Source organism: Toxotes jaculatrix, chromosome 19 (assembly GCF_017976425.1).
Source record: "Toxotes jaculatrix isolate fToxJac2 chromosome 19, fToxJac2.pri, whole genome shotgun sequence".
Lineage (NCBI taxonomy): Eukaryota > Metazoa > Chordata > Actinopteri > Toxotidae > Toxotes > Toxotes jaculatrix.
This window is the reverse complement of record NC_054412.1, coordinates 2,887,819-2,904,642: the sequence shown is the minus strand read 5'-3', so window position 1 is coordinate 2,904,642 and position 16,824 is coordinate 2,887,819. Positions and strand designations below refer to the sequence as shown.

At 44.6% G+C, this 16,824-nt stretch overlaps 1 protein-coding gene across 12 annotated transcripts in view; it reads left to right on the top strand.

The window, feature by feature from the left end:
- Positions 1-16,560, top strand: part of afdna (afadin, adherens junction formation factor a) — a 79,022-nt gene extending 62,462 nt beyond the window's left edge. For 6 of the 12 annotated variants that reach the window (XM_041064355.1, XM_041064346.1, XM_041064347.1 and 3 more), the window contains 10 exons: positions 77-271; positions 580-730; positions 1,222-1,630; positions 1,824-2,077; positions 2,158-2,372; positions 2,492-2,671; positions 6,661-6,795; positions 9,446-9,998; positions 13,835-13,919; positions 14,596-16,560. In XM_041064355.1, the coding sequence (XP_040920289.1) occupies positions 77-271; positions 580-730; positions 1,222-1,630; positions 1,824-2,077; positions 2,158-2,372; positions 2,492-2,671; positions 6,661-6,795; positions 9,446-9,998; positions 13,835-13,919; positions 14,596-14,752 (2,334 nt within the window). In that variant the 3' untranslated portion in view covers positions 14,753-16,560. The remainder of the gene's footprint in view (positions 1-76; positions 272-579; positions 731-1,221; positions 1,631-1,823; positions 2,078-2,157; positions 2,373-2,491; positions 2,672-6,660; positions 6,796-9,445; positions 9,999-13,834; positions 13,920-14,595) is intronic. The other 6 variants (XM_041064356.1, XM_041064353.1, XM_041064354.1 and 3 more) reach the window with 3 other exon arrangements.
- The last annotated feature ends 264 nt before the right edge of the window (positions 16,561-16,824 follow it).

The following is a 16,824-nucleotide window of genomic DNA, read 5'->3' as shown; positions in this document are numbered from 1 at the left end:
TATTCCAACCAGCTCCTGACAATCCTTTTTTTTTTGTATGGTGTCCCAACACTTCATTTCTGGTTTTATTCATCAGGATGAGCCCTCCCCTCCCCGTCCAGAGGCCTACCCCATCCCCACCCAGACCTATCCCAGGGAGTACTTCACCATCCCGGCCTCCAAGAGCCAGGATCGCGTAGTGGGCCCTGGTCAGGGCCCCTCACAGCACTGGCAGGGCATGGAGGACAGAGAACGCCTCCCTGTGGTCGACAACATCCATAACAGCATGCAGGTAGAGCAGCACTGGAGTAGTAGAAGCCACTTCTCAGTAGATTTTCTTGTTTTTCCTCAGATAGTTTTTAGAAAACAGCTTTTCTGAAAATAAAAAGTCTTTGAGGAGTCTGGGAAAAACCTTCAACTCTCAGTCGTCATCTACCTCTCACTTCTCACTCTCACCTCTCATCATCTTTTCTCCTTGTTCCTTTTCACCTTTGTCTTTCCACCTCCTGTCCCTCCGTCTCTCCTTGTCTCCTCTTATTTGTCCTGCTTGGCTCTCTGCGTCTCATCTTCCTTCCTCTCTCCTTTCATTATTCTTCTTAGCGGGTAAACCACTCTCAGGAGGAGCTGTACCCTCCACCAGGAGCCCTGAGGCCAGATGAGCGCATGCAGCCACACTACCAGCACGACTACCAGCATCGGGACCTGGACTACCAACACAGAGACCTTGACTACCAGAGAGGTCCACCAGGAGGTAGGAAAGGCCAGAAGGAGCAAGTTTCAGAGGATGAAAAGCTCAAGAGTTTAGATAAGGGACAGCAGACAGAGATGAGAGGATGAACGGACGGATTATGTAATAGCTTAGTGGTTACCAGCATCCAAATGCTCCTGTAAAACGTAATCAAATTTAATGTTATTGTTATTTGTTTTTGATTATATAATATGTAGTAATCAAAATATTAAAAAGCAAAAAACTGACATTTTGCCCCTTAAATCCTGCAGAGTTCAGACTTTCATAGAAGAAAATTTTTAAAATTCAGTCCTGACAGCTCATGAAAGCTTTTGTTCTTTTTAAAAAATGTGACATGGGAGCCTTTTGTGCTGAAGTTGGACCGACTAAGGAAAATACCCCATTCAGAGGAAAAGCCAAAATATATTTTCTTTTTACCTGATTTCCAGAAGCAGGTTGTGTCTTCAGAGATATTTTTAGAATTGGCCTTTGACAGCGTCTGCTTGTGTCTGCAGGTGTCGGAGGTCCGGACCACTGGGCCCCTCAGCCGCAGGTGTCCTCCTCGTTGGAGTCATCCACATCGAGCCAGGAGCACCTCAACTTCTCAGCCTCTTCCTCTTCCTCCAACAAGACCCAGAACCAGAAGACTGGGCCGGGCCGATGGAAGACACCCAACACCCCCCACGCTGTGCCGCCACACTCGGCCCAGCCGCCATCCCGCTCCGATCTGCCCCCTCCTCCACCACCGCCACCGGCCCCTTACCCCGACCCCTTCGACCCCTACGACAACCAGTCCGACCTTCCTCTCCCACCGCCTCCCGCTGCTGTCAGCCCTGCAGCAGCTCAGCAGGCTGCTGACCGCAAGAAGCGTGAGGAGCAGCAGCGCTGGTATGAGAAGGAAAAAGCTCGGCTGGAGGAGGAGAGGTAAAGTTAGGAGACAACATGTGACACATAACGTGTTATCACCCAATCAATTTACTACACACGTAAAAAATAAACATAAGGTCCTAAAGACAAGAGTTCAAACAGGACATCTTTGTTTTAATCTGAACATTTTCAGCAGTATATGTTTAAAAATAAAAAGAAAGAATTAATCATTTGTTCTGGTCTTTCCCAGGGAGAGGAAGAGGAGGGAGCAGGAGAGGAAGTTGGGTCAGATCCGGGCCAACCCCGTCATGCCCGTCCAGCCTCACAATAACGGAGGAGCCATGCCTCCTCCTCACCACCAGCCCCCTCTGGCATCTGTGGCCCCACCCCAGCCCTACCTGCCCCCACAGCCTCAACCCCAGCCTCCCCCATCCAGACCGGAGAAGCTGGCCAGCCTGCCGCGGTCAGCTGTTCCTCCACCTGCCAGTGCCTCCAACCCCGCTGGTAACACATCTCACCACACAGCTCTAATACAGAAACCACAATTTTATTTCAATAATAAATTAACTGTAATGTAATTGTAGGCATGGACACGGTGATCAGGGAGCTCCTCCCGCAGCAGCAGCCACGGACCATCGAGAGGCGAGACCTGCAGTACATCACCATCAGCAAGGAGGAGCTGACGTCCAGCGACAGTCTGTCTCCAGACCCGTGGAAGAGAGACGCCCGCGAGAAGGCAGAGAAGCAGCAGCAGCTTCACATCGTGGACTTGCTGGACAAGGAGATCCAGGAGCTCCAGGTGGGCACAAATTAAAACGAATTCAGTTTAAAGGAGTAGTTTGACATTTTGGTAACATGTGGAGAAAGTGGACCGGTTTCAAGAGTTCAGTTCTGAAAATTCTTTTTTTTTTTTTCCAGGCAAAGCCGGAGCGAACAGCGGAGGAAAGCGACCGCCTCAGGAAGCTGATGCTGGAGTGGCAGTTCCAGAAGCGGCTGCAGGAGTCCAAGCAGAGCGACGAAGACGAGGAGGAGGAGGACGACGAGGACGTGGACACCATGATGATCATGCAGAGGCTGGAGGCCGAGAAGAGAGCCAGGGTGAGACGGGTGGTGGTGGCGGAGGGAGGGGATATGGAGACTGGAAGGGTTAGAGGCACTGTAGCTGGTGAAGGGGAACCACATGAAATGAGGAGGTAAAGGGTGGGAAAGAGTAAATCTAAACATTTACAGGAAGGCTGGAGGAAGTAACAAATACGGGAGGCACAGGAAGTTGTATGAAAAGGCTGTTTTGGCAGAATTAAAACATTCTGACTTCTGTTTTTCAAGTGATACTGCCCATCAGCTCCCAGTTCAGAAACAAATCAGTAGCCCAGTACACGAGGAAGGAAATCAGGCTGATGGGGGGAAAAACAGAACCGCCTTTCAAATGCTCGAAGGGGAAATGGATTCCTCTGTGGCAGCGCTCCCACGATGAATGTCCTGCAATGTGCATCTGCAACATGCTTCTGTCATCGCTTTGCCATGCTGAGCTGCTTAAATCTGATTGGCTGGAGGGCTGGGTGGGAGGGTTCGGGCGGGCGGGCGGGGAGGCGAGGTTGTCGTTAATGCTGCATTCACATCATGTGGAAATAACCGTGAGACGCCGTTTGAAGTGTGTTCAGAAATGTCACGATTGTTTCCTGTAGGTTCTGTTTTTTTTTTCCCTGCACCAAACACATTTGCTTGTTCAGGGATAGAAGTTATTATCTCCACAGTATTTGGTAACATTGAAATGTCAGGAACAAATCGAGTATCCAGCAAACAGTTGCTTCCCGCTGTGCTGAGCTTCCTGTGGGGATTTAACTGGTGAGAGTGAAATAAAAATAGATCTTTCCCATATAATGCAAATGCAGCGTAAGTGCTGTGTTGCATAGCAGGAACGAACCATAACCGCAATGTCTCTGGTCCCAAGGTTCTCAGCATCCCGACTGGATATTGATGACTTGTTTATTTGGTGCAGTATTTAATGTGGAAAAGCTCAGTGACCGTGGCCTCAGAGCATCCATAGAGTAACTGATGATGCTGTAGCCTTCATGGGTGTCAGCAGCCTTTAACATTGCCTAACCACCATTCTGACATGACTGGAGGGTGTTGAATCTGTGAGGGTGTGGTTGTATATGTGTCGATGTGGATGGTTTGGACTCTGGGCTGATTAAAACATATCGTTTTCAGTTTTTACCAGTTTGCACCAAGTGATAATCTGGATGTTTTTTATTGTAATGAAATCGTTTTTAAACTAATCTGCAGCTCGATCTAATGTTCTCATGTATCAGACTCCTTCTGTTTGCAAGTGAACATTCAGAAAGTCAGGTTATTTAAGCCATTCATTATTTTAGATTATTTTATGCTCAGGTGCCAGTTTCCTGAATAACAATGTGTTTAATCAAAACCTTAAAAACTAGTTCATGTGGAGGTCAAACAGTAAATTTTGCTATGGGCCCCTTCACAGGTTTATTCAGCCAGGATACAGAGTGAAGTAGAGAAAAACTCCAAACCAAAATAATTTATTTTTAGCATGAAAAGTAAAAGAGTAAAGTCGACAGGTGTGGAAACGAAGACATGCTAGGTTCACTTGAAGTAAAAGCAATAATTGATTAAAACGACTGAATGTTTGCAATGTGCCTAAGTTTTAATCTGGATTTTGTAGATTTTATTTTTTTTCCCCCAATTTTCACAAATTAAAAAGAAACTGTGTTAAATCCCAGTTTTGCAGTGAAACCTGAGAACAGTGAGACACGTGGTTTAGGATGTGGTCAGGTGGTGCAGGGGCTGGATTTGGACGCGGTGGATGAAGGAGCTTTTAAACAGCGCGGTGGACAAAAGCAATGTTTTCACTTTACTGTTTGTCCTCCCTCTCCCTTTTCTTATTTCTATTTTACTCCTCAGTTTCTCCCTCCTCTTCCCTCCTCCACACCTTTCTTTTCAGTATTTGGGTATCTTCCTTTCCTTCCTTACTCCCTTCCTAGCTCCCCTCCTTCTCTCACTCTTTATTCTCTTCTTCTTCTTCAGCAGCAGACTGCTGTCCCAGCTATCTCTGTTCTAGACTTGGTATGTTCTTCCTGTTAATGACGAGTATCCTCTCCCTGCCCTTACATCACTTCCTGTTTTCTGTCTGGGCTGCGCACCTGCCCATGTTTCCTATCTGTCTCTCCCCACCCATCTGGACTACTGTCGTTGTTTCATGGGGATTGGGGGGCGGGGGGGTCAGGGTGGGGTGGAGTGGAGTGGTCGGGGTTGGAGGCAGGGCTGGGCCATGATTAGCTCCAGAGCAGCCGGTCATGGAGAGGCCGTCCTGGGATGCTTGATGTTGTTTGGCTGGGGAAGCTGTCCATCTCTTTGTCCACTCAAAACAACTGCTGGGGGACGGCGAGTGAAGCTGCTGCTTACCAACGCTAAAATACTGATGTTTCCCAAAACACAAAAGTTCCAGAAATCCAAACCTATCTGTGCTCACAGGGTAGCAGAGCTGAGGCCGGCGTGATACTTGTCAGCAGTGATGTTTTGAGTGCAGACTGAGGTGACGCCTGCATGGCTGAATTCATCACGCGGGGGGGGGGGGGGGGGGGGGGGGGGCGTCCAGGTCCAGATCCATGCATGATAGTCCTGTGAGCCCCCCTGGTGCTGCCTGCGCAGGGCCACGTCATGGTGTTGTGGTGTCTACAAACCCAATCATCTGTCCATCCATCCATCCATCCATCCATCCATTTGTGTGTGACCAGCTAAGCCTCTTTGTGTTCTCTTTTTAAAGGATCTGTTCGCCCATAATACAAAAAAAAGCATTTTCTCACTTTACTGCTGTTGTTATTAGGTCCAGCTTCAGGTTCTAGGTGTCCGTCCCTGAATTTTACATGCCTTTATATAATGTTTCTTAAAATCCTTTAGGGCGCTACCACTGATTTCACACATGGGCTGAGCGCTCACTAATGTCTTTATTACACTTTAAATTAAATTATTAGCAACTGTTCAACACATACACACACACACACTCACAGCCTGCGCCTTCATAACTGAGGGTATGTTTTAACCAGGTGTTTGCTATCAGTCAATGTAAGATAACTATATGTTAAAAATAATTAACTAATGAAAAAAAATGTTTTAAAATAATAAATAAGTCAAAATAATGTAATAATAGTTATAAAAATAAAAAGCACATAAAATAAATTGATTTTAAAAAGTAGAATAAATTTTACTTAAAGCAAAACTGAAAAATATACTGAATATAATAGACAGTACTTTTTACCAAGTCATCCCGGTGAAATCTGTTGACAGTGTAACAGAGATTTTTTTTCCCCTGAAAGAGATGTGATGTTATTTCTATGAGCTCTACAAACAAAATCTTGGACAGATATGTTATCACACAGTTTCTGTATGGACAGATAACACCAGGTATAAAGGGCAACATATGTTTGTTTGGGTTTTTTTTTTGTAGTTTGGTTGAACTGACCCTTTAAACCATCCAGACCAGAGAAAGGGTCTGTTTGTTTTGTGCATCACCGTATTTCACAGGGTTTGTGTTGGGATGGTTGGAATTTTTCCGCCGCAGCCTGTTGAGCTTGCGGTTACTTCAGGTGCGTTTGATTTATCCTTCCTCCCCTGCTCAGTGGGACCTTTACATTTTTGTACCCGCTTGATGAAACAAAATCAAGTGCACCTCGAGTAGCTGAAAGAAGGGCTGTTGTTGTTTTTGCCTTGCCCTGTTCTGGTTGCTGTTGTTGCATGTTGTTGTTGCATGTTCAGCTGTGTGTGTGTGTGTGTGTCTGTGTGTGTGTGCCTGTGCTGTGCGTTTGCAGTGCACACTGCTCCTCCCCTCTGGAGCAGTCCTGTGAGATAAATCAAACTACCTCACATTATACGCAACGTGTCAGTGTACATTAGTGTCGGAGCTGTTAAACAGAGCCAGTCGATGTGGAGATGTGTTCAGGGTTTGTGTATGAACGACGTACAGTTAATGTCGCACTGATTGTTTTTCTTGTTTGCATGTGTGTCTGTCTTTGTGTGCCTTGGCATGTTCTTCTGTGTGTGTGTGTGTGTGTGTGTGTGTGAAACAGTTGCAGGACGAAGAGCGACGGCGTAAGCAGCAGCTGGAGGAGATCCGGAAGCGGGAGGCAGAGGAGCGAGCAAAGCAGGAGGAGGAGAGGAGGTGGAGGGAGGAGGAGAGAGCCAAACGAGAGGCCGAGGAGAAGGTCGGTTTGTCCATCTGTGAAACTGTTCAGTGTAGCGTTCATGTAAATGAGCGATTGTAGGATGTTCTGGATGTTTTGTTGTGATATTGTGTTAGAGGATAATATTTTTCCAGCAGTTCGGTATTTATTTATTTTCAGGCTCAGATTTGATCACAAAAAAAAACGACTTTGTTCAGGCGCTCTAAGCAGAGAAAGGAAAAGTTTGATATACTGGTTTAAAAAAACACAAGTTTCAGCCTCACTGAGTCTTAATTTGGGCGGAAAAAGTAAAAATGATTACACCTTGTATCAGATACCTTCACTGTATTGATCAGGTTTTGCTGTTTCTGCCCCGATGCCACTCTTGCAGCTGCCTAATCATAGTTTTTATTACTGGTGCAAAGTGGAAGTTAATCAGCTTTGTTTAAGCCTCATAATTTATTATTCAAAGAGTTTAGATAACAGGGTGAAGCTGACATAACCAACACATTGTTATCAGTTCCAATAGGCTGAGGTAAAAAAAAAAATCCTGTATATTACTGTGGTAAAATCTGTTAAAATAATTTACATCCATGAAATGAATTTTTTAAAACTAAAAATCAAACATCAGGTAAATATTGGCACAAATGGGCTTTTCAGGTTATTAGCAGAGGCATCATGTTCCTACAGATTTATTTTTAAATGACCAGTGGTCTGAGCTGGTGCTCCACCCGTCCGTCTCTGTCTTATGTGTTAAATCAAACATACTCTCTGTGTTTTTATCATTGCATTGTGTCCACTGATTTCACCACGATGCCATTATTTTGGTGCATTTGTCCTGCGAGCTGCAGACCTGATCAGACCACTGGCTGTTTAAAAATCTGTGAGGACAGCGACAAAACTCAAATCTGACGCCTCCGCGTGAAGATGTGGTTTGTTTTTAAGCTTTTAACCACTGAAATTTAATCAGTCAGGGTTAAAGTAAAGAGACGGTTGAAACGTTTAAGAACTTAATATTAATATATATTAATATTTTATGTTGCAGCTTTTGTGGGAGAGACATTTTTATGATGTTATGACTGTTGTTCTGATGCTGTTTAATGTTTATGGTAAAGATGTCCAATTGCATGTCCTCATCCTGTGCACCCCCCACCCTATGTGATGTGTTGCCGTGTCATGTTATGTGCTCCCACCCACCTAAAGCATGGGACTCCCATCATGTTGTTGTTGTTGGTCGTTGTCGGTGTGTGTCAGGAAGTTATCAGAGATTTGTTTTTGTTTTTCAGGGGAAGCAGTTATGATTTTGTGAGGGTTTAATTTTCATTTAAATTTTTGTTACCATTTCCATCCAGCATCGCTTCAGACATTATTTTTAGGGAATGCTGCCCACCCTCCCACTTTTCCCAGAAACCACATGCTTTATATCAACATCACACACACACACACAGAAATCTATACCCACCCGTCCGCCTCATACCCACCCTCAGCCATCCATACTGTACATATTCAGAAACCCAGCCAGCCACTCATTCAAACCCACGCACCCACTAATCCCTCCCAGTTTCTTCAGATTCCAACTGGGCTGATTCAACCATCAAAAGCAGCTCGGATACATCCACAGTGCCGCAGATCAGTGGGGCTGTGTGTCAGATCAGAGGTGATCAGGGCGAGGACATACGAGAAGGCGACCACATTCAGCCCACAGCAAACCTTCAGCACATGAAACAAAAAAAAAAAAGGAGAAGATAATCTTAACATCAGAAGCTTCGAGATTGAGCACATGTGACCCGGAGCAGCTGGTCGAGCTCCAAACCCAGAAATCTAAACACATTCCTCCAGTGTAGATTCATGTGTAACATCACAGGCCGCCTTTCCCTGAAATGTAGATACCAGAGCTCAGCCACCGGAGACAGGGTGGGCTGGAGTCAGAACCCTGCCCACAAACCATTTAGTATAAACTGAGGATACACAGAAAAACCACTCACATGTGGTCATACACAGTCTGAGCGCACATGCATACACCGAGCGTCGAGGGAACGGGAGGTGGTGGTAGGCAGGGTGGTCTAGGAGGCAGGTTTTTAGGCGGCGTGGACCAGTTAGATCAGGTTCTTCTCCCAGTATCTTGTCAGGTTGGTGGACTTGGTAGGCCAGTCAGTGAGCAGAGGTTTGGTTTGGTTTGGTTGACAGCACAGAACAGTAAACTGCTGGACTTATTTCCACGTTTATACAAGGTCAGGTCAAGTGTAGGAGAACTGGTCTGGATCAGTGTTGACTACTGGATTTGATAAAACCACTTTAGAACGAGTCTGCGTGTAAAATACCAGGAACCTAAAACAGAAGCAGTTAAATGGAATTCAGCCATAATTTGTTTTATTATTTACTCCTCATTTGCTTTTCTTAGCAAATGAGGGCCCTGGCCTGGGACTGTATGCTGTATTCAGTGTGCATGGTGGACTTAGATGGACCAGATCTCTGTGTATTGTTAGAGCAGGTCTGATTAAGCCCAGGTTTAGGTTGTCTGGGAGTCTTTGTCAGTCTGGTAGACAGGTGTCTTATCAGATGGGGTTTTACCTGTGGTAGAAGTAGTGTAGTTTACCCAGCTGTAGTCTGTAGCTGATTAGCCAGTTCGTGTCCATTACTGAGGTGAGGGCCAATGAGAGTGGAGCTTACTAACAGGTTGTCCCTCCCCTAGAGGAGACAGGAGGAGGAGTACTACACTCGCCTGGAGGCCGAGCGGCGCCGGCAGCACGAGGAGGCCGAGAGAAAGCTGCTGACGCCTGACGAACCGGCCGGTCTGTATCGGCCCCCGCTGCCCCGGGATTACCAGCCCCCCGCCCCCCACAACCCTACTAACACCCCCCCACCCCCCCCACAGAGAAACACCTCCTACCTCAAAACCCAGGTCGTCTCCCCCGACACGCTCTACACCGCCAAGTTTGTCTCCTACGCTGGAGATGAGGAAGACGAGGAGGAAGGCAAGGAAGCCATCAAAGCAGGGAGTGGCGGCGGCGGGCAGTCAGGTCAGGTGAAGCTGTCGGCGACCCGGAAGTCGTACGGCGACCTCCCGGCCACCGCCTCGCCCAATCACAGCAAGCCTCAGCCGCCGCCCACTGCGCGCAAGCCCCGTCCTCTTTCTGACGGCATCTTCCTGTCTGGCTCGTTCCAGCCGCCAGCCAACAACTCCAACAGTACAGGCCCCCCCCTTCCTGCCAAACCCAGCTCCATCCCCCCAGGAGGCTTTAAAGGTAGACCCAGAGAGAGGAGAGAGGAGTCAGGCTCGCCACAGCGCCCTCTACAGCTCCCATACCTCCCTCTCATTCACTCAACTCTTCATTTACTACCCACTCCTTCATGGTTTAGTGCTGTTCTGTGTTTCTTTTGACCTTGTTTTTCAGTAGAGAGGTGTTCTGCCTTTTCATTTCCACAGTCTACTTTTTTTCCTCCTTTAAATGTTTGTCCAGATTTTTTTTTTCGTCGTCAGTCGTCGATCATCAATTTATGTTCGTTATTTTATATGTGGAAAATTTCCCTCCGTTCCCTCAAGCAAATCAGATTGTATTGTTTCGTAATTTTTTTTGTTTGTTTGTCTGAACACCTCTTCCTGTCCCCAGTGATTTTTTTTTCCCCTTCTCATTTTCCTCGAATCACACTCCCTCCTCCCCCCTCGATCAGCACTAGTGAACAGAAAAAGCAATCGATAATCACGCCACCACTTTTTGCTGCAGATTGAGACCCATCAGAGCCAATCATAGTACTGTTGGTGTTGTCGCTCGCCGCCTCCTTTGTGTCTGGTTGGTTGCTGCTTGGGACGGGGGGCGGGGCCAGCCGTCGGGCTGCCTGCCTGCCCCCTTCCTGCCTCGTGGCTCTGCTTAGCGGTGTTGGCTTTAAAGGGAAGGAGACACACCATTGGCTTTACACACCCATCAGTCACTCGATTAAAAAAATAATAATAATAATAATTATCATCTCATTTCATAAACAAACATGCAGAAATGCACACGGCAGCAGTGAGTTGAGTGAAAGGCTTCTTCTTTGTCTGTGGCTGTTTAAAAGGCTCCTTATGGTCACGATCTAAGTCAAAGCTTCTGTAGAACTCAGTCTGCCCAGACCACAGTGACACCCAGTGGCAGTGACTTGTTAAAGCTGCTTATATTCAAGGGTTGAGAGGTCATGCTCCAGTCATAGATCCCTCCAAAATAAACGTATTTATCACGAGGTTAAAAGTAGTTGTTCTTAACATAGATCAAATATTAAACAGACTGGCTGTTTTTCTTGGTTTATCCTCCTCAGATGTTATGTCGAGATATGCATCTTTGCTTTTCTCCAGAGGGCCTCATTGTTGGAAAGTGATATCTAACACTGGAGGGGTCAAGCTGCAGTCAGTTGGCAGCTGTGTTGAACTTGAACCAAAATATCCCTTCATAATTTTAGACACACGTTCTGTGCAGGCCATTAATGTTGTATATTCAAGATCACACAGAAATAAGAATTAAATTCACCCTGCGTGACTTTCTTTTTTCAGGTATAGTTTTTTTTTCCCAGGAGTCTTTAGTATGAAGAAGGTTGAAGTTTAATTTTAGTGCTAACTAGTTATCAGCCTCTACAACTGGTCCCAGATAAATCTAAGGAATCGTAGTTTATCTGAACTAACACAGAAAAATGTGAAATAATACAGAGCGTCTGTGATTTACATGACTTTGTACTGAGGTGTGACACTGTAAAAGTGCAGAATGAAGTTTGAACGTCCACAGACAAACAGAGCTGAATGTCCTCACTGCCTGAGGTCCAGGAAACGGCCGCCTGCACCTTCAACATGAACCTCCTCCGTCCCTGCTGCTTGTTAAACATTACAAACACGTCACCGGACCTCGTGGGAACTTTGTGTTGCATTTCCACTCAAATTCAAAAAAAAAAAAAAGAAAGAAAGAAATCAAAAAACATCCCACTAACATCCCATTACCCACTACCTCCCCCACCCACCCCACCTCCCTCAGAAATAAAATCTGCATGTCTCATCACCCCGTCACACACATGTGCATCATAAACACCAAACACTGCTCTCTGGCTGCCAGCAGCTCACCCCAGTAACCGGCTTGATGTCTATTGCTTTTTACTGCCCGTGCGTAGCGTCCACCAGGCTGCACCCTGCTGTCTTCGTTTATTTTTCTTTGAGTCTTTGCTTCCTTTTCCCACTCTGCCTGTCGTCGGTGGTTTGTCTGTTAACTTGCCTTCCCAGATTGCTTTGGGTTTTTTTTTTTTTTTCCCTTGTATGTGCTTTGTTGTCCGCCTGTTTCGGCTCTGTCAGCTGATCGGCTGTCCTTCACTTTGCCTGTCAGTCTGTGTCTCTGCTGTAGCTGTGATGCTGTCTAACGCTGCAGCTTTACTAAACCTTACTACAACTCCCACAGGGCATTGCAGCAGGTTCAGGTGACCAAACGGCACCTGAGTCTCTGGCTTCCCTGACGTTTTGGATCTGAAAAATGTTCTCGTTGAGTGTGATTTGGTCCGCTGGCAGCTCCAGAAGCTCAAGTCTGAATTTAATAAAACGTGGCCTCTTCTCAAAACAGAGATATTTTTTTGTAATTGGAATAAAACCACAAGAAAAACAACACTGACGCCAGTTTGCCTCAGAAGGTGCACGAACTGGAGAAAGGTACAAAGGAAGAACAGATTCAGTTATCCCCAGAGATGGATGTTCTAACAGAAACTGTGTACCGGTATAGAAAAACAAAAAACAATTACTTTGTTTTTTAGCGTCCACTGGCCTCCAAGATAACTCAACCAGAGTAAAAGAAAAACATGAAGAGCCAGTGGATGACTTTAGTGAATCTGAAGAATTTTCAATCTCAGTGCCAGAAGTATAATTTTCCATCTCTGTTGGCTCCACAGAGGAATGTAACTGGCCTTGAACGAGGGTTGTTTCTCTGTGGTTACTTTGTTCTCTGCCAGTTTGTGTTTATGTGGTTTGGGGCTGAAGTAGGACTCGTCTTGATCCCGTCCCAAACTACACTTCAGATCTCTCTCCGCTTTCGCTCTATAAAACCCAAAGAAAGAGCCTCGGAGCTGCCAGCCGGAGGAATCCATCTGGGTTCACACCCTGTCACTGTGTCTGCATCTGAGCTGTGCCAGCCCCCCCCCAACAACACTCATTTGGCCTCGTCTAGTAGGATTCAACCGCTGTTTTTAACGATTAGCACAATATGAGAGAAGTTGCCAGCTTCGCTGTTTGGATCCAGAGTTTCCTCTCAGCCTGTGGTGTCCATTACTGCACCATGAAGACAGACAGTCAAACAGTTGTAAAGCGTTTGGACAAATCTGGACTGGTCTGATAGGCTTAGGCTTCAGCTGTGGCCTGGACATTGCTGCAGTTTAGAAAGACACAGTGACACATGAGCCAACTGATTAACGTCTGTTCTGGGGTCAGAGGTCGTGGTCGCCCTCTTTGGCTTTGACTGAGCCCCTCGAGTTTTTTCCTTTTCAAAAATATAAATTAGATGTTAAATCTGTGAACTGGTTGGATTCAGACAGTAGCACCACGGGGGCTCAGACGTGTTTGATGGTGACCTCGGCCTCAGATCCAACCTGAGACTTCCACAGACCATTTTGCTGCTTTGGAATGGCCCTTTAACAGCTTTTTAACGCTCTCTTCTTTCTCTTTTCTTGGCTTAATGCTCTAGTTTAATGAGATCTGATGGTTTCCGCCTAATGCTTCTCCAGAAATCGTTCCCTTCCTTCTTTCCTTCCTTCCTTCCTTCCTTCCTTCCGCTTAGGCTGGTCTGTGGGAAATGCAGTGATGCCGACCTGAGAAGCTGCTTGGGTTCTGGTGACCAGGGTCTCTGGACAATAATCCGACACTGTTTGAAACAGTCATTCAACTTGAGGGTTTTAGCTTTTCGAAGTTTCTCTGTTTCTAAGCACAGTAAATGTTTGGAATGATACCAAAACACCAGAGATCCTTTCAGCCGTCGCCCTGCAGCTTCTGTCTCAGATGTTTTCAGATAACACGACGTGCGTCTGAATCATGCTGACTCATGTTTTACTGCTCTGTCTGTCTCCTGTGTGACGCCTGAACCTCGGACAGGATTTAACTCGTACACTGGAAACTCAGCAGGAGTTGTAGGATCGGGAGAAGTCTATAAGGACCCGCGAGACAAATGGACAAAGAGGTGAGTCCTCGTATTCTGTCTGTCCACTTGGTCCTTATTTAAAGGATAGATTTACCCTGGAAAGACTTTTCTGTCACTCAGCCTTTGCCCCCTGTTTTTACTCTATAATACATTAAAGCCCTTTGTGTTGCTTCATACAAAACACCTGATAGATGTGCATCAGTAATATTCTCTGTGTTGTAATGAAGAGGTTTAACCCTCCACCTTTATTTATGAACCTGTTACTTACCTGTACTGGTTCACGCTTCCTACTGGTGAATTCCAAACCAGATTGTGTAACATATATACTAATCTTTATACTATATAGATTATACTAATAGAAAATAATATAAAATTTGCACTTGCTGACGTCCATCACTACCAGTGAAACAGACAGAGAGACAGTGGCTGGTGCTGCAGCATCAGAGGAAACTGCAGCCCTGAGGCTCCTCATGTGATAACAGACAGGTGGTTAGTTAAATTGATTAATCCCTTCATCCATCTTTTTTCTGCCACTTGTGAGGAACCAGGTGGTGTTCAATTGTTTTATCATCAGGAATATCATGCACTGTTTTTCCATCATACTTCCATTACTTTTAATATTTGTATTAAAAAGGTCTTACAGAGTCTTAAGTTTAATTTGTTGAACACTGCGGAGGCCCGGGGTTATAACCGTCATCGTGTGTGTGTGTTGCAGTCAGGAGCAGGAGAACTCGATCCCCGGCGGAGCTCCAGAGAGTCTGACCTTCAAGGAGCGCCAGCGTCTCTTCTCTCAGGGGAAGGAGGTTTCCAACAAGGTCAAGGCTTCACGCAAACTCATGGAGCTGGAGAACGAGCTCAACACCAAACAGTAGACCCGAGCCTTTCGCCTCCCAGCGTCACCTTAACGCCAGCATCACCGCGGTAACGTTAAGGTGCTCCTGGTAAAAAAAAACAGGACGAGAGAGCTGGCGCTCGCTTTCTTACCACTGACCATCTCCTCCTGTTTGTGTTTTTTTCCCCCCATTTAGTTTTTTATTTTAATCATCCAATAACTGGACCATTCACTTTTTTTTTTTTTGACGTAGCTATATCGTTGCAATAGGAGAGACATCTATGGCTTAAAAATTTCTTCCCTCGTTAAGGTCTGTCAAAGATATATAATGATGATAAAGCACTGTAAAAAAGTTTTAATTATATCTAGTGAGAATTTGAGAATCACACGACAAAGGGGGGTATATTTTTGTTTGTAAAATGGTTTTTGGGGCAAGGGATGGAGAAAGGTTTATTCTCATTTTAAATTTGTTTTTTTTTAAATAGCTTACTGAAATATGAACAATTTTATGGTGTTATTTTAAGCTCTGTTTCTGCATCACGTTGTTTTCACACTTTTAATTCCTTCTTGCCAGCAGAAATGATTGAGCTCCAGACCGGTCTTTATTTTTAGTTTGTTTTTTAAAAATTAAATTCTCAGTGAGTGAAAACACTGTTATTTCATTCCGTAGCAAGAAAGCATGGGATTTCTTTTTTTTTTGGTGATGTTTTAGATAAACTCTGAAAGATTCTCCAGAGGAGGATTGTACAGTCCAGAAAAGGATCTTTAAGTGCACAACGTTACTGTAAATATTTGGGTCCACAACTGTCTCACTTTTACTACTGTAGAAACCTGCCAGGCTACTAAAAACTGCAAAACTAATGTGATTTAACAGCATTTTGGTGACAGAAAATCTAACAGGAAGTTCGGCCAAAACTGGACTGTCTCCCTGCTGCTCCTCACTGTCAGTGGAGTTAAATTTTTAAATGTTTTGCCCCAAACTGAGGTGACTTTAATTTTATTTTCTTTTAAATCCAGTAGTTATTTTTTGCCAAGTTGTGAGAAATTAATTTGACTGATTATTACCTAAATTCAAGCCAGAAAAAGGAACACTATCACTCACAATGTGGTTAACGTTGGTCTCACAATTTAAAAAAAAAAAAAAAAAAAGAAAGAAAAAAAATTAACATGACTGTAAGTCCTTGCTCCTTTACTTTACAGATATCTATTTCAAACCTTGTGGAAAAACCGTACTTGCACAAAAACTTGTTTTTAATATTAAATATGTATCGGCAAACTGTTTTGAGAAGTGGATTACATTTGGGACCTTGCGTACTGTGGATAATGATCTGTGTTTTTCTGCATTAAAGAGAGAAAAGTTCTGTTTTTCCACTGGCTGTAGTTGGAGGGGTCCAGATGGTTTTAAAGACTAGACTTAAGGTGACAGAAGTGTGACTGTACAAATATATATACATACACACAGTTTCCATAACCATATTCACCACTGCTGCTGCTCTGCTGATGTAGAAAAGGAACGCACTTCAAACCCCAGTGTGTCCCCCAGTTTAAAAAAATCTGAAAATAGTGATGTTTCAAATGTTCTCTCTCTTCTGCAGTTTGAGTGACTCCATCCTGTGTGTGGATCTATTTTATTTTTCTTTACAGGAGCCTCCACTAAAACCAATTCCACACAATGAGATAATATGCTGTTATGATAGCTGACCTGTAAAAACACTACAGATGTGTGCCCCCCCCCCCAACAACAACTACAACAACTACTCCTTTTTAGGTTTCAAAATGAACTGAATCATTTAAATGGTTTCATGTTTAGCCTTTTGTAAATCATTAATAAATACAGATTTTTCAGCAGAGCAGGCTCAAGTGTGGTCTTTTATCAATGCTAATCTTTATTGCTGTATTGGTGATTTCATTCAGAAGTTATGAACTATCTTGTTTTAAAGGAGCTAGTATCTGAAAAGTTTTAATACTTTTATTTTTATTTATATCTATACTATGACATTTTTTATGACATTTTGAGGTCTTACTAACATATGACTGTTTTGGCCTATTTTCAAGCCTTACTATACTATGACCATGTTTATGACATTTTGAGGCCGAAAAAAAAAAATTGGA